General features: G+C 38.1%; 3 protein-coding genes across 6 annotated transcripts in view; 2 read left to right on the plus strand and 1 right to left on the minus strand.

The window, feature by feature from the left end:
* Positions 1-6,142, minus strand: part of TMEM87A (transmembrane protein 87A) — a 32,641-nt gene extending 26,499 nt beyond the window's left edge. For all 4 annotated transcript variants that reach the window (XM_074235187.1, XM_074235188.1, XM_074235186.1 and 1 more), the window contains exons 1-2: positions 5,962-6,142; positions 2,815-2,878 (exon numbers count right to left, since the gene is read on the minus strand). In XM_074235187.1, coding sequence (XP_074091288.1) covers positions 2,815-2,878; positions 5,962-6,117 — 220 coding nt within the window. In that variant the 5' untranslated portion in view covers positions 6,118-6,142. The remainder of the gene's footprint in view (positions 1-2,814; positions 2,879-5,961) is intronic.
* A 1,012-nt stretch (positions 6,143-7,154) lies between these two features.
* Positions 7,155-27,116, plus strand: part of LOC141522081 (neutral alpha-glucosidase C-like) — a 72,246-nt gene continuing 52,284 nt past the window's right edge. The window contains exons 1-8 of the mRNA XM_074235176.1: positions 7,155-7,303; positions 7,571-7,708; positions 8,665-8,727; positions 9,370-9,472; positions 21,108-21,235; positions 22,542-22,724; positions 23,421-23,457; positions 25,823-25,889. Coding sequence (XP_074091277.1) covers positions 7,170-7,303; positions 7,571-7,708; positions 8,665-8,727; positions 9,370-9,472; positions 21,108-21,235; positions 22,542-22,724; positions 23,421-23,457; positions 25,823-25,889 — 853 coding nt within the window. The 5' untranslated portion in view covers positions 7,155-7,169. The remainder of the gene's footprint in view (positions 7,304-7,570; positions 7,709-8,664; positions 8,728-9,369; positions 9,473-21,107; positions 21,236-22,541; positions 22,725-23,420; positions 23,458-25,822; positions 25,890-27,116) is intronic.
* On the plus strand, positions 9,743-21,074 carry LOC141520488 (uncharacterized). The gene is made up of 4 exons (XM_074232091.1): positions 9,743-9,748; positions 11,074-11,189; positions 11,445-11,692; positions 12,708-21,074. Exons 1-4 carry the CDS (start codon positions 9,743-9,745, stop codon positions 13,190-13,192), a joined length of 855 nt encoding a protein of 284 aa, XP_074088192.1. The 3' UTR covers positions 13,193-21,074.

Raw genomic sequence — 27,116 nt, forward strand, 5'->3', positions numbered from 1 at the left:
AGAACGGGGTTATAATACTAGTGGATTCAGAGAACAGTGCATAATTAGCTGTTTAATGGCTAGCATGGATAAGTGCTGTTGAGGATTTAAAGCCTTTCACCAAATGGCTCCATTCTCCCTTCCAGTTTTCTACTACTTTCTTCCATTTCACAAACTCTCTGATCTGGGGCAACTGGCCACCTTGATGCTCCTCTGGTCCCATCTTCCCCTGGCCCTTCACTAGTTCTGTCCTAAACCAGCATTACTCAACTTTCTACTTCCTCTACTTCCTCACTTCCCTGACTTCTTTCAAAACTCAGCCTTAACTTCATTGTCTGCAGACCATTATACAAGTTATCTGTGTGTCATCTCCTACATTAATTAGACTGAATTTTTGGAGGGGAGCGACAGTGTTTTCAGTTTGTTTTTTTTAACATCCTCAGGACCTGGCTTCTACTTAGCACACACAGGAAATACTTAATAAATGATTATTGTCTGATTGATACTAGTTCAGAAAGAAGAAAACAAACTGTGGGACTGAAGGATTGTCATGGAAGAGAAGGAATGTGTTAGATATTCAAAAATTGTAGGATTTCAACAGAAAAGAAAAAAGCAGGACATGTCAGGCAAGTAGAGAAGGAGATGATCAAAAACCAAGAGACAGAAAAGCCCACAACAGGGCTGTATTCTTTCAAGGAACCATTCAAGAAACCCTAAAGCTCCACTAAACAAAAGTTGAGAGCTGGTGATTCATAGAAATGAGTAAAACTTAGAGACTTAGGCTGTATGGAGTTGCAGTTGTACAACCAACTGGGTGTGGAAACAAGGCATACCTGTGGGAGTAGAGAAATATCACTGCCTTTTGGAGAAATGGTGAGGAGTAATGAAATTACTTCTAGCTCTCAAGATATTACATAAATTTGTGTTATTTATGTTACAAATATATTTCTACAAGGAGAAGAAATAGGAAAGAAACTAAAAAATCACCAAAACATTTTTACAGGGCATCACTAAGTTGCTTAAATGTAGCAATTAAAAGATATGTGGAAATCGCAAAAATTACCCTGGTCCTTATTTCTTCAGAGGAAAAATATTTCAGAAAGCTGATCCATTAAAGACCAATGTAGAACAAGTCAAAAAACTGGAGATATTCAACTAATTGATGACACTAATTTCAAAGATTTATCTATTGTGCCTTAAAGACAGACAACAAAGGCTCTGACTTGAATAAATATTATACCTTAGGGGAAAATTAAAAGCAATCAAATTAACTTCCATATATCCCTTAGAAAGATGTATTAAAATAACTGGTAAAGACAACAAAATATGTAAGGCAAAGAAAAAATGCTGCAGAAAAATGATGTAAATATTCATTGCCCACACAAATGCAAAACACACTATGAATTGTGAGCACTATATGTGGCCTGAATAATTTTGAGATTTAAATTTTTATATAAAAATAATAAATGGAAAAAAGGAACTTGTATCATATACAAAGGATGGGAAGCTAATACTTGATCATCTACCAGAGTCTTCTGAAGAAAAACCTGCTAACTCTAAAAGCTACCCAATACCTAGTTAAAACACTGATGGGGCAGGAAGAAAGTTATTAATTTAAATATAAATTTTAATCAGTCAGAAAAACCATATCATTTTTCCTCTAAGTACATTCTCATCTGCTACAAACTTAATATACATTTGTCATAACTTCCCCTCATTCATTCAGAAATAAATAAGGCAAATAAAAGATGTATTTTCTTTTATTTCTACATACTGCTTTCAACCAACATGTTTCTTTCTAAAGGCAGAGCTTAAAAACTGGATGTTTTTCTTTGATGTTCAATGGAATGTAATAAATAATCCCAAAAGATTAATGTAAACCCACCTATTAATATTATATTATAATGTCATTATTTATGTCCTTAATATAAGCCATGGTCAATTGTTAAATATTTTTAAACTATTCTAAAAATGTCATATGAATATATTAATCATAGTCTCAAATTATGATTTATCTGGGGCAGCTAGGTGGCACAGAGGATACAGCATAGGCCCTAAAGTCAGGAGGACCTGAATTCAAATCTGATCTCAGACATTTAATAATTACCTAGCTATGTGACCTGGGGCAAGTCTCTTAACCCCATTGCCTTGCAAAAAAACAAATCAAACAAATAAACAAAAAAAAAAGATTTATCTTTGAATTATTGGCAATATTCCTTCAAAACATCTGGGAAATGAAATCCTTTCCTCTTTATATAGAGAATAAACTTTACTTACATTCATAGCCAAAATTTAATTTAATCTAATCTAAATGTAGGTCCCATATTTAGTATCCTATAACAAAAGTCCTATAACAGACTTCAAGACTTAGCAAACATCTGACAAATATACAAAGGTAAAAAGCAAAGATACCTCTGAGTCCTCCACACAGCAAACAGACCATCCAGGTATTCAATCACCAAATTAGTAAAGAAATTTAAAGAATTACAAGTGCTGCTAAGAAATATCTAGGCAAGTTCTATTTAAAGTCTCCCATGTTTAAACCTTAGCTTATATACACTAGATGTGTATAACTGTATAGACAACTGTATACAGATAATTGTGTAATTATCTCTATAAGTAAAGAGAGGTAAAACATCTCAACAAATCTGTCTATACTTCAGTTTATTCATTTGAATACCAAATTTAATCCTATTTACTTCCATAGATCCAAGTTTCAGAGTTCATAAAACATTTTTCAGTACATATTAAAGTTAGAACTTTTTTACATTATCAAAAAGCAAGGTAAACAGTCTTTTTTTTTAATCAGAAATCAGATGGGATTTAAGGACTCACACTTCAAGATGATAGTAGTGTTGTTGAAAAGGATCTTTCCAAAACTAAAGTACTTCTTCTTCTCCTAAAAAAAATAAAAAAGTAGAAAAATAAGGAAAGGCAGCATAGTATAGAGGTTAAAAAGATGGCCCCTGAAACAACTAAATGTTGCAGTGGAGTCAGAAGAACCTGAGTTCAAATTTGATCTCAGACACTTCGATATTTACTTACTAACTGTATGACCTTAAGCCTCCAAAAAAAAAAGATGGCCCTGGAGAGAGAAAGGGGGGGGGGGGGGCAGCTAGGTGGATAAAGCACCAGCCTTGGAGTCAGGAGTACCTGGGTTCAAATCCGGTCTCAGACACTTAATAATTACCTAGCTGTGTGGCCTTGGGCAAGCCACTTAACCCCATTTGCCTTGCAAAAAACCTAAAAAAAAAAAAAAAGACCTGGGGGGGGTCTATTCTGTCACCCAGACAATTGGATTATGTTACATTAGGTAAAATAACAACCTAATTTCTCAGTGCCCTAAGCAATCTGATTAAAACTACAAATTTCTGGGAAAGTTATTCATTATTACTATTCATTAATAAGAGAAGTCCCTTCCCACCTACCTACCCCAGTTCCTATGCCATGGAAGTCAGAGATCTAGTTCCTATATCAGATAAAGATGATTGGACAGGATCAGAATATTTGATAATACATTTTAACTTCCTCCAAAGGTGGACATCAGGGAGATGATGTCCTGAGATGCAAGTGAATTTTACTTAAAGTGAGGGAGGACTATGCAAAGACACCAGCTTCACTTTTTCCTCAGGAGTCATCTGGGTCCAGTGGCCAAATATGGATCAGAATAACTGGAAACCTTGGTTTTCTAAAGCTAGGTTTTTTCCCAGGTCACTGTTTGGCTGAGGCAAACAACTTACGCTTTTTTAAAGTTAGGTAAAAGAGAGGTGAGGTGGGGTGACTGGGTGGCACAGTGGATAGAGCCCTGGAGTCAGGAGTACCTGAGTTCAAATCTGACCTCAAGACACTTAATAATTACCTAGCTGTGTGGCCCTGAGCAAGCCACTTAACTCCACTGCCTTGCAAAAAACAAGGGAGAGAGAGAGAGAGAGAGAAAGAGAGAAAAAGGTAAGGAGTAGAGGATAAGAAAGACCACTTCCAACAGAAAAAAAAATTGGTGGAAGGAAAAACCCCCAGGATACCTCAATAATTAAGCAGGTGAGAAAGCAAAGAAGCAAGGAGCTTCTTTTGCACAGTTAAAAAATGATCAATCTGGGAAGGAAAGACAGTCAGGGTTTTGGGTCAAAACATAAACAACAGTTGTTTGAATTCTCTCTGAACCAATCAGGGCCCATACAATGGCCAAGGGCACTTAGCCTGAGACCCATAGTTGACCAATCAAGGAGACCCAGAGAAAATTGCCATTCTGGACAATCTAAATTATACAAAACTCAAAGACTAATTTTCTTAATTAGGGCAAAGAAAAGGAGAAAAACATTTATTGGATCCCTATAATGTGCCAGGCACTGTGCTAAGCACTTTACAAATATCTCAATTTAACCTCACAAAAACTGTGGCAGATACTTTTATTATTCTCATTTTACAATTGAAGAAGCTGAAATGATCTGCCCTGGGTCACACCTGTAATTCCATGGCCACATTTGAACTCAGGTTTTCCTAATTCCAAGCTCAGGTATCTCTCAACTTCTGCACCTTCTGCCTACAGTTTTATTTACTTCTTTTCTTCAAATGCAACAACCATCACTTGAAGCAGGGATATATTTTTATTTAATAGAAATGTGAACCAAAAGCTCTAGGAAGGCAATGGCTAAACATAAATACATTTTCTGACTCCCTTTTCTCATTCAATTCATTTCCTTTATGGAGGAGTCAGGACCAGTCCACTATTCAAATTAAATTGAAAAAAATTCTTGTTAAACGCCTGTAGTGTGATGAGCAGGGGGTTTGGGGCTGAGGGAGATTCAAAGTTTAAATGCAACATTCTTATACTCGTGAAGCACATTTAGTAGAAATCTATAAGCACCTTAACTATAACATCAACTATATCATAACTAAATTATTAAAGTGAAAAACAAATGTTTGCCAAAAAAGTTCAAGCAGAAAAGGTCTTAACAGATTGGGAGAGTTGGGCAGTATGAGAAAAGAGTGAAAGAAATCAAGAAACCTTCTTCATAGAAAAGTCTTTAAAATGTGTAAATAAAGGTCTAGTTCTTTTCCAAATACAGTGACTGACATACCATATATCTCATTATGAATGTTAAATCTTAATTGAAAAATAAATTATCATTCAAAGAACATTTGTAGCACTTTAAGAGCTATGGGAAATAAGGAGATCGGGTGTTCTCTCACCTGCTCACAAGCCTGAACTAAGTTGATTGATTACCTGTCAGTGATGACAGGGTGTGAGTTAAAAATCAATATATGATTTTCAATAGGGCTCATTCTCTGAGCATTTTCACCCCGCACAAAAGGGGCATCTGACAGTCTGGTGTAATTTCCAAAATGAGACACGGCCAAATTTAAAGTGAAGGAGGGCTGTGCAAGCAAAAACCACCAGCTTCACTTTGGCCCTACACATGCTAAGACATGAAGCAACCACAGAGCGATGCATGTTTCAAAAGCCTCCGAGCGGCCAGATCGCACTAAATTCAGAAAGAACATGTGAGAGGGTAAGTAAATGAAACTAAATACTCTTGTGGGAGTGTGGTTCAGCCACGCAAGCCGGAGTCCTGTTCAGAAGGCCAAGCAAGGAGGCCCCACTTCCTCCTTCTCCCATCTCACCGCAAGCACTTCTGACAAGCAAACATTAGTTATTTCCTTACGACTCAATAAAAGGAAAATCATCTAACGAGAGGGGGGGGAAGGGAAGCCCTCGCTGGAGATAAGAGATCCAGGCTCTTTGCTTTCCAGACAGGAGGAACCTGTTCCCTGGCTTCAGAAGGGCGGCCGACCTCCTCCCTCCCGCCCTAGGCCTTACTCCGGGCCTCTAGCTATCACTTCTTCTTTCCTCAAGGCCCGGGTCCCCGAGGATCGGCCCCAGGCATTCCAGTCCCTCCAACTAGCTGACTTCGCGGCGCCCGGACTGGACCCCTCGGGCCACCGTAGTGCCGATGCCGAGGCGCTGCACAGACGAACGCTCACCAAGTGCACCGGGACATGCCACTTGGATCTCTCGGCGGCGGCGGCTGGTCCTGGCCCCGCACTGGGTAGAGAGAGCGGAGACGGCAACGTCCCGAGGAGAACAAGCGTGAGAGGCACCAGGCGAAGCCACGCAGCGGCCGCCATCTTCCCGGCCATGGAGCGTCCGGAGAGAGCGTCTCCCCTTCTTCCGGTCTCCTTCCCGCCTCTTTCCGGTCTTGCGCTAGGGGGCGGCAGTATCCGGGTACTCCAACCTCACGGCTCTCGTGTTTGTTTCTGACTAGCCCATCACGCCCTTCCTTCCCCCGGCACCTCGGCCTCGCCGCCAGTAGTGCACGAGGCCCTGGACGTACTGCGCAAGCGCCGTCGGCCATGCGGGTCACCGGCCGATAAGATGAAAGCCTGTGCCCTAAAGCCCCTGAAGGTTAGACGCACCGCGTGTACTGTGCTTTTACCCCTCGACACCCTTTCCCGTCTTCCCGACCCCCGGAAGGCATCCACAGATGTGAATAGCTCTTTTTGGATAGCGCTTTCAAGCGCTTCCCGTCTTCCCTTCCAGAAAGGCCTTAGGCTGGCAGCGCCCTCGGGCCATGACTAGCTTCACCCTCTCATGTTTACCCGTGAGGAAACTGAAGCCCGAGAGGGGCCGCATGGCTACTCAACAAGCTAGACCTGCCGGCCTTCAGCCATCAGACGGCCCAACATCGGGGGCGGGTGAGCACGCCAGGCAGAGCCTGCCTACAGATGCGCTGGCACTGCTGGGTGCCTGTTTCCGCGGGAACAAATGCAGGTCCATGGCACCGGGACCCAGCTATCAGTACTGTTATCTTGCCCTTGACACAGGATAAATAAAGGCGTTATCTAGTCCCACCCACTGTGTACACCAGGGCAGTTTAAGATGGGACTTTGTTTTAGGTTTTTGCAAGGCAGTGGCCACCCAGCTAGGTCATTATAAAGTGTCTGAAGCCACTGCGCCACCTAGCCGCCCCCCAGGTAATATTTTTTATATTTTTTCTGTACCTATAATTTCATTAGGGTAGGTAGTTTTTTTTTTTTTTTTTTTTTGCAAGGAAATAGGGTTAAGTGGCTTGCCCGAGGCCACACAGCTTGGTAATTAAGTGTCTGAGGTCCTCCTGACTCCAGGGCCGGTGCTCTATCCACTCCAGGGCTTTTGTTTTTTTAAAGCCCGAGTTGGTCACACGGATACTAAAATGCAAAGGGTTCCATTTAACCTTCCGGAGCCCAGTCGTGTCTTATTCTTTGCTCTGTTCTTTTTTAGATGGAGGAACGAGCCCTCAGGTCGGGGCTGCAGGAGCGCAGAATGCAGCTGGGCGGCCTCAGCCCGGTACTAGCGGGTGTAGCTTCCCCGGGTGGGCGGGGATTGGCTCACCGCCCTCCAATCAGGCCCGGCCAAAGCTCTCCCTTTCCCTCTCCCCCTCCCTCCCAGGTGGCTTTGAAATAAGAGTGGAGGCCCTTCACCTCCTGCTTCTTGGCGGCCACCGCCGCCCCCCCGGGGGACCCGTATTTTGACAGGATTTCCCTTTCCCAGAAGCCCGCGGGCAGGTGGCGTCCGGGGCTGTAACTGACTGAAGACCTTTGTGTCTATTTAAAGGACACCCCGCAGCCTGGCATGGAGCCTCGCTGCCCCGGGGGCCGGGAGGCTGAGGGGGTCTGAGCCGGAGCTCCCCCGGGGTGCCCGCACCTGGTGGGCCGCCATGGAAGCGGCCAGCAGCCGGGACCACCGCAGCAGGTAAGGGACCCTCGCAGGGTGCTGATGGTCCTTTTTAAAAAAAAAAAAAAATAATGACATCTTTATGTTTCGTAACTGACAGGAGTTGGTCATTATTTATTTATTTTCACTCACGCCTTTATGATTGCCAGGCCACAGCGAGGCTGGGCATGGGAGGGCAGGTCTTGTCCAAGGTCAAGGAATCTGGTTTTTGGGAAGGAAATCTCTGGTTCCTAAGTTTCTGACCCAGTCCTCTTTTCTGTAGCCCTCACTCCTAAAGCTCTTTGGAAACAGGCTGGGAGACAGCTTTTACAAGGGTTGATTTTAAAAGAGTTGAGGCTTGATTACTCACCCCTAGGTAATCCTTTAGGCAAAGTACCTATTTCTGGGTACCTTTAAGAAATTCTGACACAAATACAGAACGGCCTTTGTGATGGCTGTGGATGTGCTGACTCTAGCTAGTTTAAGCCACACCTCTGCTCCAGGCAATTAATTAAACAAATCAATGAGCAGGTTCCTTTAGGAGGTAAACTTTAGTGCCTGGTTTTGTTTTCCTCTCAGAAGCAGTTTTCTGTAATCTCACAATTTAGTACTTATCACCTTAAAAAAGCAAAAGCACACTTTTGTTCCTGTTTTACTTTTGCTCCAGATTCCGTTGATGCAATGAGGTCTCTACCTGCACTCAGCTTTGCTCTCGATTTTAATTCTCCTGTAGAATTCACAGAACGGATGATGTGTTTGAAGGGTTTTCCTCTCAGATTTTTTTTTTTATCTGGGAAGCATCAGGATAGCTAGGCAGAATTATTTGGAAATGTTATACCTGTGTTATACTTTTTTTTAACATCCCTGTTGTGGCAGAATATATAGACTTCAAAAGAAATACTTTTTATATTCTTGTAATAATTAGATAAACTTAGAATATTAAATCTGGTAAAGGCAATAGAAAGTCAAATTCTTAAAAACTTTTTATCATTTAGCTTTCAAGATGAATCTGAGGATAGGAGCGTCTTTAAGGACTGCAGCAAAATTGGTTTCTACAGGTAAGAAGATAGAATGTTGTATGAATCAACATTCTTTTCTTGTATTTTGGGGGTTTTTTAAGATTTTTTGCAAGGCAATGGGGTTAAGTGGCTTGCCTAAAGCCATACAGCTAGGCAATTATTAAGTGTCTGAGACTGGATTTGATGAATCAACATTCTTGATAGCATTTCAGGATTGATTCTTATTAAAATTTGGAAAATTTTAGATCTTAACAATAAAAGTGTCCGTATAAATTAGCTAAATGAAAGCTTTGGTTTCTTTTTTTTTGCAACAGGAAAAATTCATGGTGGGGGGGGAATATCATTGTTAATTCGTTAAGCCACTGAATTAAACAGGGTCTCCCAGTATGTCAATCTCTCAACACTACCATGGACAGGTACCAAATACACAACCTATAAATGTCATCTATGAAAATGATCACATCTCCTCAAGAATTATAGCTAAAAGAGACAAAATATAATCCTTAACCAGTGTGTTGTTTGTTGATTTTAATAGCATCTGAACTGGCTGGGCTTGTATAAATTAATGTTATTCTTAATTTGGACATATCAAATTTGAACATGCATTTTCCCTGATAACACTAGTCCTTTGGGTTTTGCCAATCAAAAAGTACCTCTCTGACATCTTCTTGGTATCTGTAGACGTCAGAAGCTACAAAAGAAGAATACCTATCGGGCATTACTGGACTCACTCACATCAGACAAAGAAAGCACCAAATTCCAGATCATCAATGAAGTGAATAAGGTGAGACCAGAGTTTCCCCAGTAAAGGTTTAAGGTTTTTTGCTTCTGTAATTAGTTGGACCAGATATAAGATTAATTTCTATAAAAGGAATTGAAACTGCCTTCACTAGTCCAAAAATATTTATAGGTAAAAAAGAGGAGGTGGGAAGTAATATCACATGGTAGTATCTATTCTAATTTTTTGGACCATGTCCAGCTGAATATGTCAAACGAGAACAAATAGCAGTTTTAGAGTTTCTGAACTCCAGCCAGCAAAAGGAGAAAAGGGAACATGCAGGCAATGAAAAACACTTTCAGTATTTTACAACTTCAGGATTCAGTATCATACAGAAAATACTTTCAGTATCTTAGGTTTCAAGAGTTCTGCTTCACTAATATGCTCTGGCTAGGGAGATATCACATTTATGCTGCTATATATCCTAAAGTGAGAAAACAGGGACAAGTATTTGGTGCTTGGCTCTTGATCTTTTTTACCCTTACCATCTGTAGTCATTCTGATGCATATAATGTCAACTAAATTAAGCTAATGACACTAGAGAGGCTGATAGGGCTGGCCGAATCAGTGTGACAGGAGCCTGGAGAGCATGTGTGTACTACAGGCACCATAAATGTCTGCAAACTCTAAAAGCATAGTTTGTCTCTTTGATTTCACAAACTAATCTTACTCTGAAATGCAATTTTGTTTTCAACTACTAAAAATATTGTAGGAAGTTTCTCAGCCAAATCCATTTCAGTTCAAGTATTTATTTATATCCTTGTGCAAGGTATTACACATCAAGGAATTCTTACCAAATTCTATTTCCAGGATTGTAGTTTAATATGGCTTCTACAGTTCCAAAATGTTTTCAATATAGCTGTGTCAGTCCTCTCAAAGCAGAACAAGTATCCATCACAAATTCAGAGAACATATCCTTCCTGTAAAAATAGGGAGTTTTCTTATTTTATTCTTAAATACTTCAACTGTCTATGATTTCATGCTACAAAATAGAATTATATCATTTGAAGTTAATGAAACATCAGGATTTCTGTAGCCAGTTTATGCTAGATGAATAGGGGAATAGATCTGGAAATTCTCTTCCAACCCCCCTTTCCACATTCAAATTAAGTGGCATATTCAGAATTATCCTAGCTATTAAAATTTTGGGCCTGTAGACTTCTGTAAATAACCTTTTAAACTCTTTTCTTCAGTTGCCTTAGCTATTCAAATATAGGGTTTCATTACTTATCTTTTTTTAACACTAAACATATTGGCTTTCAAATTTCCAAGAGAATTAATATCATTGATTAGTATATTCAATAGCTTTGATTATTTACTTCAGAATTCTGTATAGTCAGCAAGCCACAGGACCAACAGAAATAAGGCTGGGCCTACCATACTGAGCAATCATAGCTGATTCTTGTCTAATGGCTACTTGGAGAGCAATCACATCTGATTCTAATAGCTACTTGATAATTTTGAGGTGACATTGCCCCCCTTGGGGAAGCCAGATGGCATTACTTACTCATAAAGACTTCTGGCCTCACAAATGAAAATGTAAATCCTACATTTTTTTTTCTCATCACAAACCTTTGAGAGCGTTTAACGCATGATGGGAAATCCAGGGGACCACAGAAGAAGGGTCTCTAAGAAATCATCAGGCCTACCTGTCCAAGCACTTGGTCAACAGCCTTTTCATCTCATCCTTTCGTTTCATTGTGCCCACCATGCAGAAAAAAAGGTATTGAAATAAGAGATATGCATGCTCCTTTCTGTCTTAGAAGGCTTAGGTAAGCCCTTGAGTACTTAATAGTCTATCCATGTGTTGAAATGTAGAGGTATTGCAATGCAAAGAAGGAAGGCTGGCTTCAAATGCACTGTAAAATTCAGTGTTGTTCCAAATTTAAAGCCCTCAAGGCAGCATTCCTTAAGGTATTTGATACCAGTGCCAAAAGTGGTGGACTCCCCCACCACATTGCCTTTTACAACACTCTAGACCATTTGTCTGCAAACCCTTCTCCATGGACCTTGAATACTTGAAGGACAATGTTGTACAGCTCAAACACAGAGACCAGAGCCTAGGAGATTTGGACACCCTCATGGAAGAAGAAACCAGAGTCCAGGAGGTCCCACAGGATCTCACCATAAGACAGCACCCAACATGGTGGGAAGCAGAAGAGACTGATGTCAGCCACCTCCCCATCAAGACAGAAAATGATGAGGAACCTGTGGATCAAACTCCAGGTAATGGAAACTTTGGGGATCTGTAGGAAACTAGAGGTTTTGCCATCATAGGCAGATGCATGGGAAGTTGGGGTGGGGGGAGCTGCTTCAAATCTTGGACTTGTTTACCAGATTCATTTCTCAGTTTCATGTCTTTTGACCATACCCCACCCATCACTGTATCACTAGGTCTGAGATAGGTAAACTAGGGATCTATGTTGGTATTCCCCTATTATGGTATGCTTGGTTTTCTTACTGTGTCTGCTACATACAGTGCTCCTGAAACTACTGAAGCTTTTGAAACTATTAAAATAACCAAATTTTGGGTTAGTTTTTGAAATCCCAAAAATGAACAGTCAAGAAGACTGGATAAGGTTAAATGGTAATCTAAGGGTGGGCCACTCAACTTAAAACTATTTCAAAATGCAGACATTTAGAAGATGTATTCCATTGCATTAATTCCTTTACATAATTGGCTAGGGATAATGGAAGATGATAAGAACTATTCCAAGGTCAAGGGGTAAATTTGGAGTTGGACAATTCCTAGAAGTGTTGGAGAAAGGCTGCTAGGAGAGTAAATTTTATGAACAGTTAAGGGTTTGTTGAGAAAAAACTAAATAATGACCAGTGCTGGTTTATTTTCTTGAGACTGATTTTTCACCCTTTTTACACTAACTTCTTCATTTGTAATCATAGTACAGTCTTGGCCTGAATTTCAAAGAAGAGTAACCCTAAAAATAGCAGGGCAAGGATCTAAGATCAATATGTATTTGTATTTATTTATACATAGATAATATCTATTGATATTTATTTGTATCTATTTACATATAGATTTTTATCTACATACATATTTATATTTAATGGGCACATATACAAACAAACACACATTATAGAGAGACAGATAGACTTCTTGGGCTAATATTCCCTTGAAATAAACTTTTTATAATACTACTTTGTTCTGCATTGTGATCCTAGCTTTTAAATTTTCCTGTGAGGAAAATAGTCATTTGGCAAGTTATTTTACTTTCTTTTGCAGGCTGTTCTCAAGATTATGCTTGTAATACATCTTGCAGCTTCCTCAAGGAAGAAGATGTACCTCTGAGCCCCACTATAACCACAGCAGGTGTGTCCTGCAAAGCAGAGCCCAAAAATGATACTTGCCAACCTCCCAGTTTTTTGCCCTTTGCCTCTTCTCAGGCTGATGGGGATGGACCTTTGCCCAACCAACCTCCCTCTCGGCGAATAAGGCAGAGGCGCCGCTCACTAGCCAACACTATCTCTGCTGAAATGGCCAGGAACAGGAGATTAACATGGGATCTAGCCAGACGCTCAGAGGCTCATCTGGACAGGTTAATTGCCATTGGGGAACGAGCTAATGCTCAACGTGAGGTTGACAATGTTCTCCGCAGAGAATCAGTGATAGCAGTAAACCAGTTGGCTACAACTGTGGAGGGGGCAATAAGTGCCCTGCACCAATTTAATGAACTCCTGGACCATTCTCTAAACCCTGGAAAATCCTAACTATCTGCTGGGAAAACTGCTATTCTTCTGTTCTGGACCTTTGCCTGGTCCCTGACATTGTGGTGGGAGGGACCTGATGCCAACAGGAAAGGTAAGGTTCTGTGGAAAATGGCGTTATTTGGTTCTCCCCCCAAATGATTGTAGACTAGGTGTTCTGTGACTTTTCTCTGTTACATATTTTATTGTTCACTCTTTGTCAAAATTTTGGATAAATAAAATTTTGTTTCTATACAGTTGTGGATAGTCTGCTTAATGAACATAAAAACAAAACCATGTCTCTGATTCTAGATCGTCCACATCCTCTTTATTTTTTTTTTTTGCCCATACATGGGTATAAGCTTTGATGACTGGCAAACTATTCAACTTTTAATTGTGTTTAGCAGAGGAAAGCTCTAGGTGAGGGGAAAGGAATTCTCCCTGCCTAGAACTTTTGAGTGTCTTGATAGCTATTTGAAAAAATAAGCCATAGTGTTGTGATGTTTGTCCTTCATTTTCAAAGAAGACCATTACATCAAGGAGATGACACTTTGACAAGCACATGAATTGGATCTGAGTGAGGCAGGGCTGTGTTAAGTAACCAACTCACTTTCTCCTCAGGAGTCATCTGGATCCAGTGGCCAGATACAAATCAGGATGACCAGAGATAGCCCCAAATGCAAGCCAATTAGGGTTAAGTGACTTGTCTAAGATCACACAGCTAGTAAGTGTCAGGTGTCTGAGGCTGGATTCAAACTCGTCCTCCTGAGGCTGGATTCAAACTCATCCTCCTGACTTCAAGGCTGATGCTCTATCCACTGTCCCACCTAGAATGAGAAAGAGATTTCATTTCTGGAGGTGATTTAGACTATTTTATACAGATGGACATTATTTCTTTCTTGAAGATTTATTGGAAAGCCAAATCCATGGTCTCCTTCACCCATTTTTTATTGTGTTCTTATCCAGTCATTTTCAGTTTTGTCTAACTCTGTGACCCCATTTCAGGTTTACTGGGCAAAGATACTGAAGAGGTTTACATTTCCTTATATTACCATATCCTCATTATACAAATGAGGAAACTGAGGCAGACAGGGTTAAGTGACTCACCCAAGGTCATATAGCTAGATAATTATTAAGTATCTGAGGCCAAATTTGAACTCAGGTCCTCAACTCCAGAGCTGGTGCTCTATTCACTGTACCACCTAGCTTGTCCCAGAAGCTAAAATTTCTAAGAGAGGGAGAGGTGGCCAGTCCATGGAGTTGTACAAAGGCAAAGCTGGAAATTCAGGGACAGCAGTAGACCAGTTTGATTGGTTTATGCAATCAAAGTAGAACATTTATGACTATATTAGATGAAACTACCTCTACAATTTACAAATGTGTGAATTTTACTCACTTTAGTTTTACATTTCAGTCAAAGAAATTAAAAATCCCTTTTTTGATTTAGACAAAAAAAAACAGCCAAAATTTGGAACTGAAATAAAAAATTTAAGAGGCAGAAAGTGCTTTAGATATCTAGTCCATTCCTTATTTTAGAGATTTATGAAAACTGAAGCCCAGAGATATTGTGACTTATTCAAGGTGACAACACTAGGATTGACTAGTTCCTAGATCTCTACTTGCACACTTAGTCTTAATTTTGAGATTGGGGTTTTTTCAAAACTCTTCGTTTTTGGGGGGCAGGGCAAAAATTGGGATTAAGAGACTTGCCCAGGATCAGATAGCTAGTAAGTCTCTTGAGGCCAAATTTGAACTCAGGTCTTCTTATCTGGGACTGGTCTTCTATTTGCTGTACCACCTAACTGCCCCTATGACATCACTTCTTAAAGGATAATGAATTTGCCAATTTTGTTTGCTATTCAGTAAACTTCCAACTAACTTGTTGTTTGGGGTTTGTTTTAACTCCTAATTCCTTTGCCACGTGTCATTCTGATGGTAAGATATTTTTTCCCTGAGGGTATACCTATGCTTATTTTATTTTAAATTATTTCCTCATTATCTAACCTAAGTTGAAGTCATCTATTAATATGGGATTAATGTTCTTTAATTCATAACACTTTATATAGAATGGTTACTTTTCAAAAGTTTTTGTATTTTGATCCCATTTCTTTTTGTTTCCTAGCATCCCTATCTACTTTATAGATAAGATGTGGTGAAATTTTAATTTCCTTAATATCAGATAGCAAGTTAGTGGCAGAGATTAGCTAAAACCCATATTTTCATAACTCCACCACCCATTCACATGTCTTCTGACTCCTTCCATATATTTCATGAAAACAATTAGTGAAAGAAAGCAATTGAAAATTGCTGGAAATCCATGTTCAGAGTATGTTATTGAGGGTAATGAAAGTTCTGTCATTTGAAATAGAGAAGGGCCTGCTAGATGGCGAATAATTACCTAGCTATGTGGCCTTGGGCAAACTACTTAACCCCATTTGCCTTGCAAAAAACCTAAAAACAAAAAGAAAAAACAAATAGAGAAAGATGGGAAGCCACAAATAGCTTTATGTATCCCATGGCTGGTAGTTTAAGAAAAATGATTATCAAAAAGTGATTCCAGCAATACCTTGTAACTGATCATCCTAAACCATCAAGTCCTCCTGGCTCAGTGGTGCCCCATAAAGATGTTTCTTAATTAAATCATTAGAGAAAATTCTCACAGAAACTTTTTTTTGCAAGGCAATGAGGTTAAGTGACTTGCCCAAGGCCACACAGCTAGGTAATTATTAAGTGTCTGAGGTTGTATCTGAACTCAGGTCCTCTTGACTCCAGAGCCAGTGCTTTATCTACTGTGCCACCTAGCCACCCCTTGGAAACTATTTTTAAAGGAAATATTTACCTGTGACTTTTGTGGCACTACTCACATTTCTAAATTTTTTAGCAGTGAACAGTTGGGTTTTTGTTCAGGCTGAACCACAAAAATTCATTTTCTTGGACTTATGTTTATTTCAGTCTTTGGTGAGTGATTTTTACCTTTGACCAATTCCACAGATGAACTTTGATATGAAAATTGAATGCTTATTTACTCCCTTCTTTAAATTTTATTCAGTCATTTTCAGTTGTGTCTGATGCTTTGCAACCTCATTTGGGGTTTTCTTGGCAAAGATACTAGAGTGATTCACCATTTCCTTCTCCAGCTCACTTACAGACAAGGAATCTGAGGCAAACAAGGTTAAATGACTTGCCAGGGTCACACAAGGCTAGTGAGTATCTGAGACCATATTGAACTCAGGTCTTCCTGACTCCAGATCCATCATTCTATCCACTGCATTCCGTTTTACTCTTTAGAAATGTTGGTTGAGGGGCAGCTAGGTGGCGCAGTGGATAGAGCACTGGCCCTGGAGTTAGGAGTACCTGAGTTCAAATCTGACTTCAGACACTTAATAATTGCCTAGCTGTGTGGCCTTGGGCAAGCCACTTAACCCCATTGCCTTGCAAAAAATAAAAATAAAAAAAATGTTGGTTGAAAAGATGGGTAGATATGGACCCTAAATCTTTATGAATGGAAATTGAAAGCAATTATCCAGGTAATTCAGGTAAAAGTACTTTCCCTCAAAGTGTTCCATTTCTTCAACAAGTATTACTGAACCATTACTATGTACATAAAATTATGCACGATGCTATCTATGGCAGACCAGGGTAAAATGTGTTCATGTTCCAATTTAAATTAAGGGACTTATATGTACAAACATAAGAGAACCAAAGAATAAAATTCATGAGTACATGAATATAGCAAAGCTCTGATTTCAGCAACATAGATATCCCATGTGAGAATTTAACTACATCAAAGCAAGATACAACCTGTCTATTACTGACTTGGTAAGTGTTAGGAAGTTGTATAAATCACATAAGGGTTAAATAATTTGCCGTCATACAGCTGGATTTGAACCCAGGTCTTTCTGGTTCCATGCTCAGAAATCTAGTGATTCTGCCACAAGTTCTATTAAGTATTGAAATAATTTGGGAGAGGAATTGTTGGGGGAAAAGGAAGAAGGGAGTAGAACTGTCCTTGTCATTTCACAAATTTGAGAACTACCAAGATAGAAACTCCACCTAACAAATAGGCAATTTGCAATTTATGGTCTAAGTGTTTAGACTGTTAAGTCACAAAACAAGTGCATGTTATATAGGCAAGTATTACATAGTATAAATTGAAAGTGATCAAAGTGGGATTTGTTGGTCAGTTGTTTCACTTGTATCCACTTTTCATGACTCCTTTTGGGGTTTGGCAAAAATACTAGAGTAATTCACCATTTCCTTCTTTAGCTTATTTTACAAATGAGGAAATTGAAGCAAACTGGGTTTAAGTGACTTGACTAGGAACAAACAGCTAGTAAGTGTCTGAGCCAAGATTTGAACTCAAGAAGACTCATCTTCCTGATTCTCAGCCCAGTAATTCTATCCATTATGCCTCCTCAGTGGTCTTTAAGAATAGACTAAATTAAGCTTTTTAGAGTCTTAGGTAAGTCTTCACCCAGGGCTCGATTGAGGGCATAGATATGGATTGGTGAGTAGAAAGGATGGATATAGGCCATTTCGAGCAACTGGAACAACCTGAAGCAAGAAGGACAAAAAATTTAATGTATATTAAGGATAATGAGGCAATCATACTTGGAAGAGATGATCTGGGGGGTGGCTAGGTGGCGCAGTGGATAGAGCATTGGCCCTGGAGTCAGTAGTACCTGAGTTCAAATGCAGCCTCAGACACTTAATAATTACCTAGCTGTGTGGCCTTGGGCAAGCCACTTAACCCCACTGTCTTGCAAAAAAAAAAAAATGAAAAAAAACAGGAGGGGGGAAGAGATGATCTGTATAGGAACATAATGAGAGACTGGGATAAAGTCAGAACTATTTTGAGATAAAAGAGCCTTGAGCACTCAGCTAACGACTTACAAGCAAAGCAAAAGCAAAGTTTTGACCCTATTGTATTTCATTTGTATGTAGTCATAGTTCTGAAATAAAATATTTGCATGCATTTGATCTTAAAAGGAACAGGGACTCTATAGAGCTAAATTCTCAGGAATATAATAAATTGTTGAAATCAACACACTTGGCTATCCATTCCAAGGAGATTAGTAATGATGATAATAATAAAAGGCTTATATATATACATACAAAAATATTCATAGTATTATCTTTGAGATTTTAAAAAAAAACTGGTAGGAGAGGGTTAGGGAAATATTACCCAATGATTACTCAATAAATGAACAAATGGTGGCTTATGAATAATGGAACATTGCTACAACATCAGAGAAAATGACTAGAAACCTAGGAAGGCTTGTATAAGTTGATACACTATGAAGAAAGCCAAGCTAAATAGATTACAAAATAAAAAAAATAAATAAAAAATGACAGTCAATATTAATATTATACTTGTCAGTTAAATATGTTCCATCCCTCCTTCCTAGTAATAACTTTTGGGGAATGTACTTTGTAAAAAGGGATTATTGGATGTTTTCTGGGAAATGTGTCAATAAATTGATTTTTTAAAAAGTATTGTCAAGTTTGGGATTTTTTAAAATACTTGTACTGGCAAAATTATGTAGTTGCAAATAACAGGGTACCACAATCTCTAAAAAATCAAAATTGTGGGTGACCCTCAATTAAATTTAGATTTCCATAGATAACATATCAACAGGCATAAGAAGTACAGTTATTCCTTCCATAATCACAATTTTCCTGAATGATCTTTGATCTATCATAGGTTGGCATAAGAAAATAAATGGAAATTGTTTTTGGAAGTCACAGAAGGCACATCAACAAATGACACAAAAAAAGTTTAGAAACTCAGAAATGTATAAAACATGTATATTATTATACTGTTATCACCGTATTTTATCTTTTAATACCATAAGACAGACTTCTTCTGTGGTACAAAGGGAGAGCCAAAAAATTTTGCCCATGCCTTAGCTAACCCTCATAATGTGGAAGGAATAATTATATCATTCAGGAAGTATGTGATTGGAAAAAGGGCTGGTCCTATAGCAAGACCAAGGAATTACAGATGAATATAGTTTCAAGTGCTTCACTGATACCCCCACAAATTAAAAGGCCAAAGGGGAAAAAGCTTTCTAACACATCAGATTCTGCATATAAATAAGAATTACAGAAGTCAAGAAGGCTTGCATGGGTTATAAGATCTGAAACACATCAATGAGATCTGGAAAGTATGCTTCTGGGGATAATGAGACTTTATGATGAGACAAACTTAGTTTTAAAATAAATTGTAATCCAATTTTATCCAGTTTAAGAGATGATTTCTATTTAGAGAGCTTGCTATTCTGGACACCTCTGTTTGATCACCTGCGTTCAACCTAGGAGTGTGCTGTGTGAAATTTTTAGTGTGAACATTAATACCTCCAGAATTGACCAATGCCACAAGTCAAGTTTTGATTTATTTTTTAGTTCATAGTCCAGACCAGACATGTCAAACAGCGGCTGTATTGCTACTGAAACAGTAAAATGGAATTGGGAAATATCTAATAAATGAAAATATAAGGACATATGGGTGGCACACCCTGGAGTCCAGAGGACCTGAGTTAAAATCCAACCTCAGACACTTAATACTTATTTAGCTTTGTGACCTTAGGCAAGTCACTTAACCCCACTGCCTTGTAAAAAAAACTCAAAACAAAAAAAAAGAAAATACAATAGAATAAATCTTTTTATTTTCAGTTTGCAACATGCAGGGATCCTTGTGTAATCCACCTTAGATGAAGAGTCCTGTGAACTCACAGGTTGACTTAGAAAACCACACGTTAATATATATATATAGCAACACATTAAAATGAGATAAAAGTTACATTTTATAGTTATCCTTTCCATATCATGACTTTCCCCATTATAGTTTCAATATATCACAGGTTGGTATAAGAAAGTAAATGGGAATTTTTTGGGAGTTTTGCAGGAGCCATAGACAACACTAAAGTCAGCAGATGACATAGAGTCTATGACCAAATACTTAACCCAAATTTTACAATAAAAATACTGTAAACACCCCATGAAAGAAAAAAGTTCAGACTTCTCTTGTACAAAGGAAGGGCCAAAAAATTTTACAACAGATTTTTCAGCTCAAGCTTCCATAATGTGGAAGAGATAGCTGTAATCTGATTCAGGCTGTACTTGGAAGTGTTATAGATTTCTGCCACTTTTGTGCCTTATGTTTAACATCTCCAGGCTAGATTTAAGAAAATGATGAAAAAATTTTAATAATATAAACTTTAAAGTATTTTTTGTTTTTTCCCCCTGAAGACCCATGATTAGCAATTACCTGCACACCCCTGATCCAACTCATTTCAAGTGCAACTATTTTTTATCCCTGATCTTGACTATCCCTGCAGTGGATAGAGCCCTGGAGTCAGGAGGACCTGAGTTCAAATCCATTCTTAGACATTTAATAATTACCTAGTTGTGTGACCTTGGACAAGTCACTTAACCCCATTGCCTTGTAAAAAAACAAAAACAAACCCCCATTTCTATAACCAATTTAATAAAGCTTTCTCTGTATTTCCCTGCACCCCCCCCCCAGGAATTAGCAGTTCCCAATGGCCCCCCATTCCATTTCAAATTCAGCTAAAGTTGACTCACTTCCCTGACTCAATGAACAGCAAAACTAAAGCCTTCCAATCTAATTACTCATCTTATCACTAAATACATTCTATCCCCAGTGAAAGACTATCCCAGAAGGCATAGTAATGGGCTTTTGTAATGGTCTCTGTGTTATCTATGGCTTCTACAAATCTCCCCAAAAATTTCCATTTAATTTTTTTATACCTACCTGTGATATATCTAAATGGTGGGGAAAGTCATGATGTGGAAAGGATAACCATAAGATGTAGTCTCTTTACAAGAAGTGACCTAACCAATTATTCTGATCACCATTATAATTATAACTAGAACTAATCATAATGTGGTAATTTCTTTATCCACTTGTTTCTAGGTTCATCTCTTGGCTGAACTCTATGAAGTAGAGGAAAATATTTTTAGGTTTAAAATCAATGAAAAAGCTCCCTTGAAACCAAGGTATGAAGTCCCTGATGTCCTCGTAGAGAAGCAAGTCACCAAAAGGTAGGTTAAGGAAGAGAGTATCTTAGACAAATGTTTGGTTTTTTTCCCTTTTTGTTATTGCTCCCAGAAGTAGATCTCCTTTATATTCAGTCCTTTTCTGGCAATTTTTTTTTTGTATCTGTATACTACTCCTAATTACTAGCCAACTCTTGGGCTGGTTTACTAATTATCCATGCTGTTTTTATCCTTTTCTACCTGCCATCCTTTGCCTTAGGGCAGCTAAATGGCACAGTGGATAGAGCTCTAAGTCTGGAGTCAGGAAGACCCATCTTCCTGAATTCAAATTCTATCTCGTATATTATCTCTGTGACCCTGGACAAGTCACTGTTTGCCTCAGTTTCCTCATCTGTAAAAATATATCTTTGCCAGGAGAACCCTAAATGGAATCATTTGAATGAACAACAGCAACAACAACAAAAAAAAGTAGAAATAAGCATCTAGCCACTGCTTCTTAAAGACAATGGAGGGTGGGGCAGCTAGGTGGCACAATGGATAGAGCACCTGTCCTGGATTTAGGGGGACCTGAGTTCAAATCCAACCTCAGACACTTAATAATAGTGTGACCTTGGACAAGTCGCTTAACCCCATTGCCTTGCCAAGAAAAAAAAATAAAAGAAAGACAATGGAATTGGGAAATGTGAATAGCCTTGGCATAACAACAAACAGTAGCAGAAAAAATTTATTTACTTAGCTGAAATTAGTAAGCATTCTAACCATATAGCATGCTAGAAATTTATGTGTGTAAAATTATACAGTTTTAATTATTCATCTATAAATTAAGAGGTCTACCATATGGATTTTAATTCTAAATTTCTAAAATAATTTTTATGGTCATATAACTTCTGAACTCTAGGAAAGTTTTAAAATTCTTTTAATGCAACATTTTAATATGCCCATTAAATTTTCATTAGTTCTAGATTTTGGAATGCTAATTATCTTTGTTATTCATATCATTTCATAGTATATCAGCTAAAAGAATATGAGTACTATATAATCATATCCTCTAGCCCTCTTTCCAATTTACTATATACAGTTTCAGATTATACATTCAGTCATTTTACCAATACTATCCATTTCTGCATCATCATTTGTACCTTCAATCTTCCTTCCTTATTAAGGTCTGAATTGTGCTTTCTTCTACAGTTGGACAGATGTCTCAATTTGATTATATTTGCTAGGCAATTTATAATTAGTTTTTAATTGCTATAAAATGAAAGCCTTTCTCTTTGACCATTTGTTTGTATGTAGTCGTGCATTATTGTTGGGTTTTTCATTTCCTGTTAACTTGCTATTTCTCTTTATATAGTCTGACCCTATCCTCAGAGGAGCCAGATACTGCAGTGCTGAAAGATGAATCAGGATATATGAAGTTTCACATCACTGCCAACCCCTTCCAAATAGATGTATCTTCTGATGAAGAGCCGGTGCTGAGCATCAATTCCAGGGGCCACCTGTACTTCGAACATTTGCAGGTGCCTCCCAAACACAGGTATTTTCTCATATAATCTTTGCAAGGTAAAACTAGAACCTACTTAATTGTGAATAATATTACTTATTCAGATCAAGTGATAGTCCTGAATGGGACACTTTACCTTGTTTATTAAGAGTTTTTATACTGAGGGAGTTTTTCCTTTGGCCCTTCAGTCTTTCTCTCTAATCAGTTCAGTGCTGAAGAAAAATTAATTTTCTCCAGGGCTGTGAATTTTATTAGCAATAGGAATCTCTCTGAACCCTTATTAGTAAGAAAATAGAAAAAGCTATGATTCTCTTTGCAGAAAGTAATAATAAAATTGTTTATATGCTATCCATTCAAACCTCTCTAACTATTAAATTTTCCTATAATGAAATCTTCCTCTCTCTCTCTCTCTCTCTCTCTCTCTCTCTCTGTAAGGTTTGCCTTCCTCATTTTCTGTCCTTCTCCACCATTTTAGCAAAAAAATGATTTAAGTAAATGTAGAGGGAGAAAATGTAAACCACCAGGAACAAAAGCTTTCCTCTATGCCTCACTAAAAAAAAACTAAAAAAAACAAAGAAACCCATGATTTTTAATATAAGTTAACAAGAAAAAATTAAAACATGCACTTGATAGGATCTCAAAATTGAAAGAAAATCAATTTTAAACCTAACTTTTATCAACTTTAGAACAAATAAAACAACTTTCTCAATTTTTTTTTCTTTAAAACAGATCTTCCATAAGTGAGGCATCAAAATCCAGTTGCAAGGTAATCTGACTTGAGCTATTTATTCCTATCTTCTTTTTTTTTTAATTCCTGTCTTCTTAATAATTATCATCAAAGAGCAAATATAAGAAAGTAAAGTAAATAGTTTTCTATGTGTAGGTGCCCTTAACATTTCTCCTTTTTATTACCATGATTCTGTTCTTTATCCAAGAATACAGCACCATTACTGGAAAGCAGAGTCTCTGGGGACAATAGGGATAATGTACATTAGAGGTAGAATTTGAACCGAGGTCTTCCTGACTTTAGGGCCAACTCTCCAACAATAACATGCTGCTTCTACCCATACAAGGGAGCAAACAATATGCTAAATTAGTACTCCTCTTGAAGAATATGGAAATATCATGGTCAGATGAGAGGACAACCACCACTACATCCATCTATCATGCATTGGCTAAATGGCCTTTACAAGGTCAAAGTATCAGTTTTACAAGAGGAAAAGGATGATTGTATTGCCATATTAGGGCACAAAAACAACTAAAGTATCATTGCCTAAGTAAAATAACCCGTTAATCAGAGGGATAACTATTGAGAGCCTTTAGGAGCACAATATTTCAATATATATATATATATATTGTAAAGCTATTAAAGAAGATAGTTTCAGCCTTATGGAAATTTTTCTTATGAAGAAACAGATTAGAAATAAACACAAAAAAAGAAACACACCTGGTGGTTTTTTTTTTTGTAGGTTTGGTTTTTTGGGGGGGGGGTTGCAAGGCAAATGGGGTTAAGTGGCTTGCCCAAGGCCACACAGCTAGGTAATTATTAAGTGTCTGAAGTGGGATTTGAACTTAGGTACTACTCAGGTACTACTCCAGGGCCGGTGCTCTATCCACTGTGCCACCTAGCCGCCCCTACACCTGGTGATTTTTAAAAAGAGAGAGATTGCTATTGTAAAATTTTTCAATATAGTAGCATGAATTTCAAAAATTATTTGCCTTGAATTATCTATGCAACTTTCAAAGAAAATTGGATACATCTTTATGAGGGCTTAGCAGAGGCTCAGTGTATAGAGAACCAGGCCTGTAGTCAGGAAAACTCCCCTGCATGAGTTCAGATTTGGCCTCAAATATATTTACTAATTGTGGGACCCTGGGCAAATTACTTAACCCTGTTTGCCTCAGTTTCCTCATCTGTAAAGTGAGCTGGAGAAAAAAAAAATGACAAACCATTCAAGTTTCTTTGCCAAGAAAACCCCTAATGGACACAACTGAAAGCAACTCAACAAAAAAGCCAGCAGCCATGACTGCCAGGAGAAGGGAGAAATATGCTCATCTAGTTATTGTTACTGCTTCTCCTTCCATTCATACAGAGAAGAGCATACCTAGTAAATCTTTAACAACTAGCCCTGGGAATTCACTTTTAAGTTTAATTTGCATTATTAACATTTCCTCCATCACTTGCTTCCTCCTCCCCCCTCCTCCTCCATTTGACCTTTTTTTTAAGAAAGATTTTATTTTGAGTTTTATAATTTTTCACCATTCTCACTTCCCTCCCCCACCACAAGACAGTCTGTTAGTCTTTACATTGTTTCCACTCCATCACTTTCTTAAGTCTATACAATCACACAAAACAATACTTCAAACTCAGATCTATAGTAATTGCCTCTTTTCAAGGCAAAAATACTCACTTTAAATTTAACAGTCACCTCTCACAAGCTAATATGAGCAGGTTCCATCACAACTCTAAAGGTAGGTCTCAGTCCCTTCATGCCTTATAATAACCTGTGTGATTTCTATGTTTGCTTCCATAAATCTTCCATAGAAAATCTAATCAATGCTCTAGAAATCTTGTACTAGGTCTTTAACGAGCTTAGCTCAATCCATAGATTTTTTTCCCCCAAGAGCTATCCCAGAAGAGGGCAATGTTATTTGGCCCAAAACTTTCTCTGTAAAATTTCTAGTTTGTCATGTTAATATGAGAAAGGAAGAGGAGAAAGGAAAATAATGCTAATACATTTATAAAGTATATCATGTTTTTCAAAGTATTTTCATATATTTGATACATTATATCAACTATTGTTACTAGCTGACTCTTGGTTGGAAATTTGTTCAGTGTTTAGATGTGATGGATCCATGTCTGTTCTTGAATATATATATATATATGTATATATATATATATATATATATACATATATATATATATATGTATATACTACAAATTACACACTGCTGTCACTTTATAGATCTCTAGCTTGTGACTGGATTATATATTGAATTCTTAGACCAATCAGCTTCTTAAACGATAAGCTTATTTTCTTAGTCAAATTTTCCTGAAATCTATGGTATGCTATAAATTGAAATATATGTTATAATTTATACCATTATTTTCTATACTTTTACTTCTACAGGAAGACCAAGATGATCTGGGACTCTGGGAAGAGAAATTTGACAAATTTGTGGATATCAAAGCCAATGGTAAAACCAAGATTAGTATCATATAAGATTTTCTTTACAGTATAGCTTGAGGTCTCTCAAGATGCTTAACTTTTTCAGTCTTTTTATTTTTCATTGGTAGGTTTATTCATAAATAAGATAAGGAATTTTGACATTATTGACTGTGTTTTCAGTGAATTTTTCACATTAAAAATTAAATAAATGCTCAATTCATCATTTTTGCTACTAAACCACCAACATGGGCGAATGGGAATGGGACTTTGTCCAAAACAACCACTCAGGTTTTTGGTGTCCAGTCTTATTTGATAAGCATTTATTAAGCACTACCTATGATCCTAGCACTTATGCCAGGCTTAATGAAAAAATATAGAACTATAAACCTTAGCCTCTGCCCTCAAGGTGCTCACAGTCCTATAGCTATCATCATGGATTTATGGAAGAAAGTCAATCCTAGGGTTCACCCTACCAGTCCACACAAGTACAGCCCAGCCTGTGCATCTTTGTCTAAAAAGCAGCACAGTCTCATATTGTTTTTAAGCTTTGAATAAATCAGGAGAGAGAATTTGTGAGTTAATTCCCTATACCAGTTGTAGTAGGATAGTCCACTCTCCCTGCCCTACAAGACTGCTTTGACCCACTCAGAATCCTGTGCCAGGGTCATTTGTACTTTATGTGCCTGACAAGATGGACATTTATCTGCTTTCACCCCACAGAATGTTAGGCATCAACAATAAAATGAAAGAATTATTGGAGGGGGAGGAAAGCCTCCAAGTACCTTACAATAATGGTTCCTTGACCCTGGGCAAGTCACTGCACCCTCTTTGTCTTAGTTTCCCTATCTGTAAAATGAGTTGAAGAAGGAAATGGCAAACCACTCCAGTATCTCTACTGAGAAAACCCCAAATTGAGTCATGAAAAATTGGACACAACTGAAAAATATCAACTAAATATCAACAACATTTCATTTAGGCCAGCCTCAACAATGATGATTGCTCTGATGCCATTCTAATATAGTCATTATGCCCAGCTTACTAAAACAGGGGAATATATAATGTATTTTTAAAATATTTCTTTCCAAAAGAATTGGAAAGGGGCGGCTAGGTGGCACAGTGGATAGAGCACCAGTCCTGGAGTCAGGAGTATCTGAGTTCAAATCTAGCCTCAGACACTTAATAATTACCTAGTCATGTGGCCTTGGGCAAGCCACTTAACCCATTGCCTTGCCAAAAAAAAAAAAGCCTGTGGTTC

Source organism: Macrotis lagotis, chromosome 4 (assembly GCF_037893015.1).
Source record: "Macrotis lagotis isolate mMagLag1 chromosome 4, bilby.v1.9.chrom.fasta, whole genome shotgun sequence".
NCBI lineage: Eukaryota > Metazoa > Chordata > Mammalia > Peramelemorphia > Peramelidae > Macrotis > Macrotis lagotis.

Coding starts and splice junctions, on each gene's coding strand:
- LOC141520488 (XM_074232091.1), top strand. Junction 11,190..11,444: donor CCCACCATGCAGAAAAAAAG/GTATTGAAATAA, acceptor ACAACACTCTAG/ACCATTTGTCTGCAAACCCT. Junction 11,693..12,707: donor ACCTGTGGATCAAACTCCAG/GTAATGGAAACT, acceptor TTTCTTTTGCAG/GCTGTTCTCAAGATTATGCT.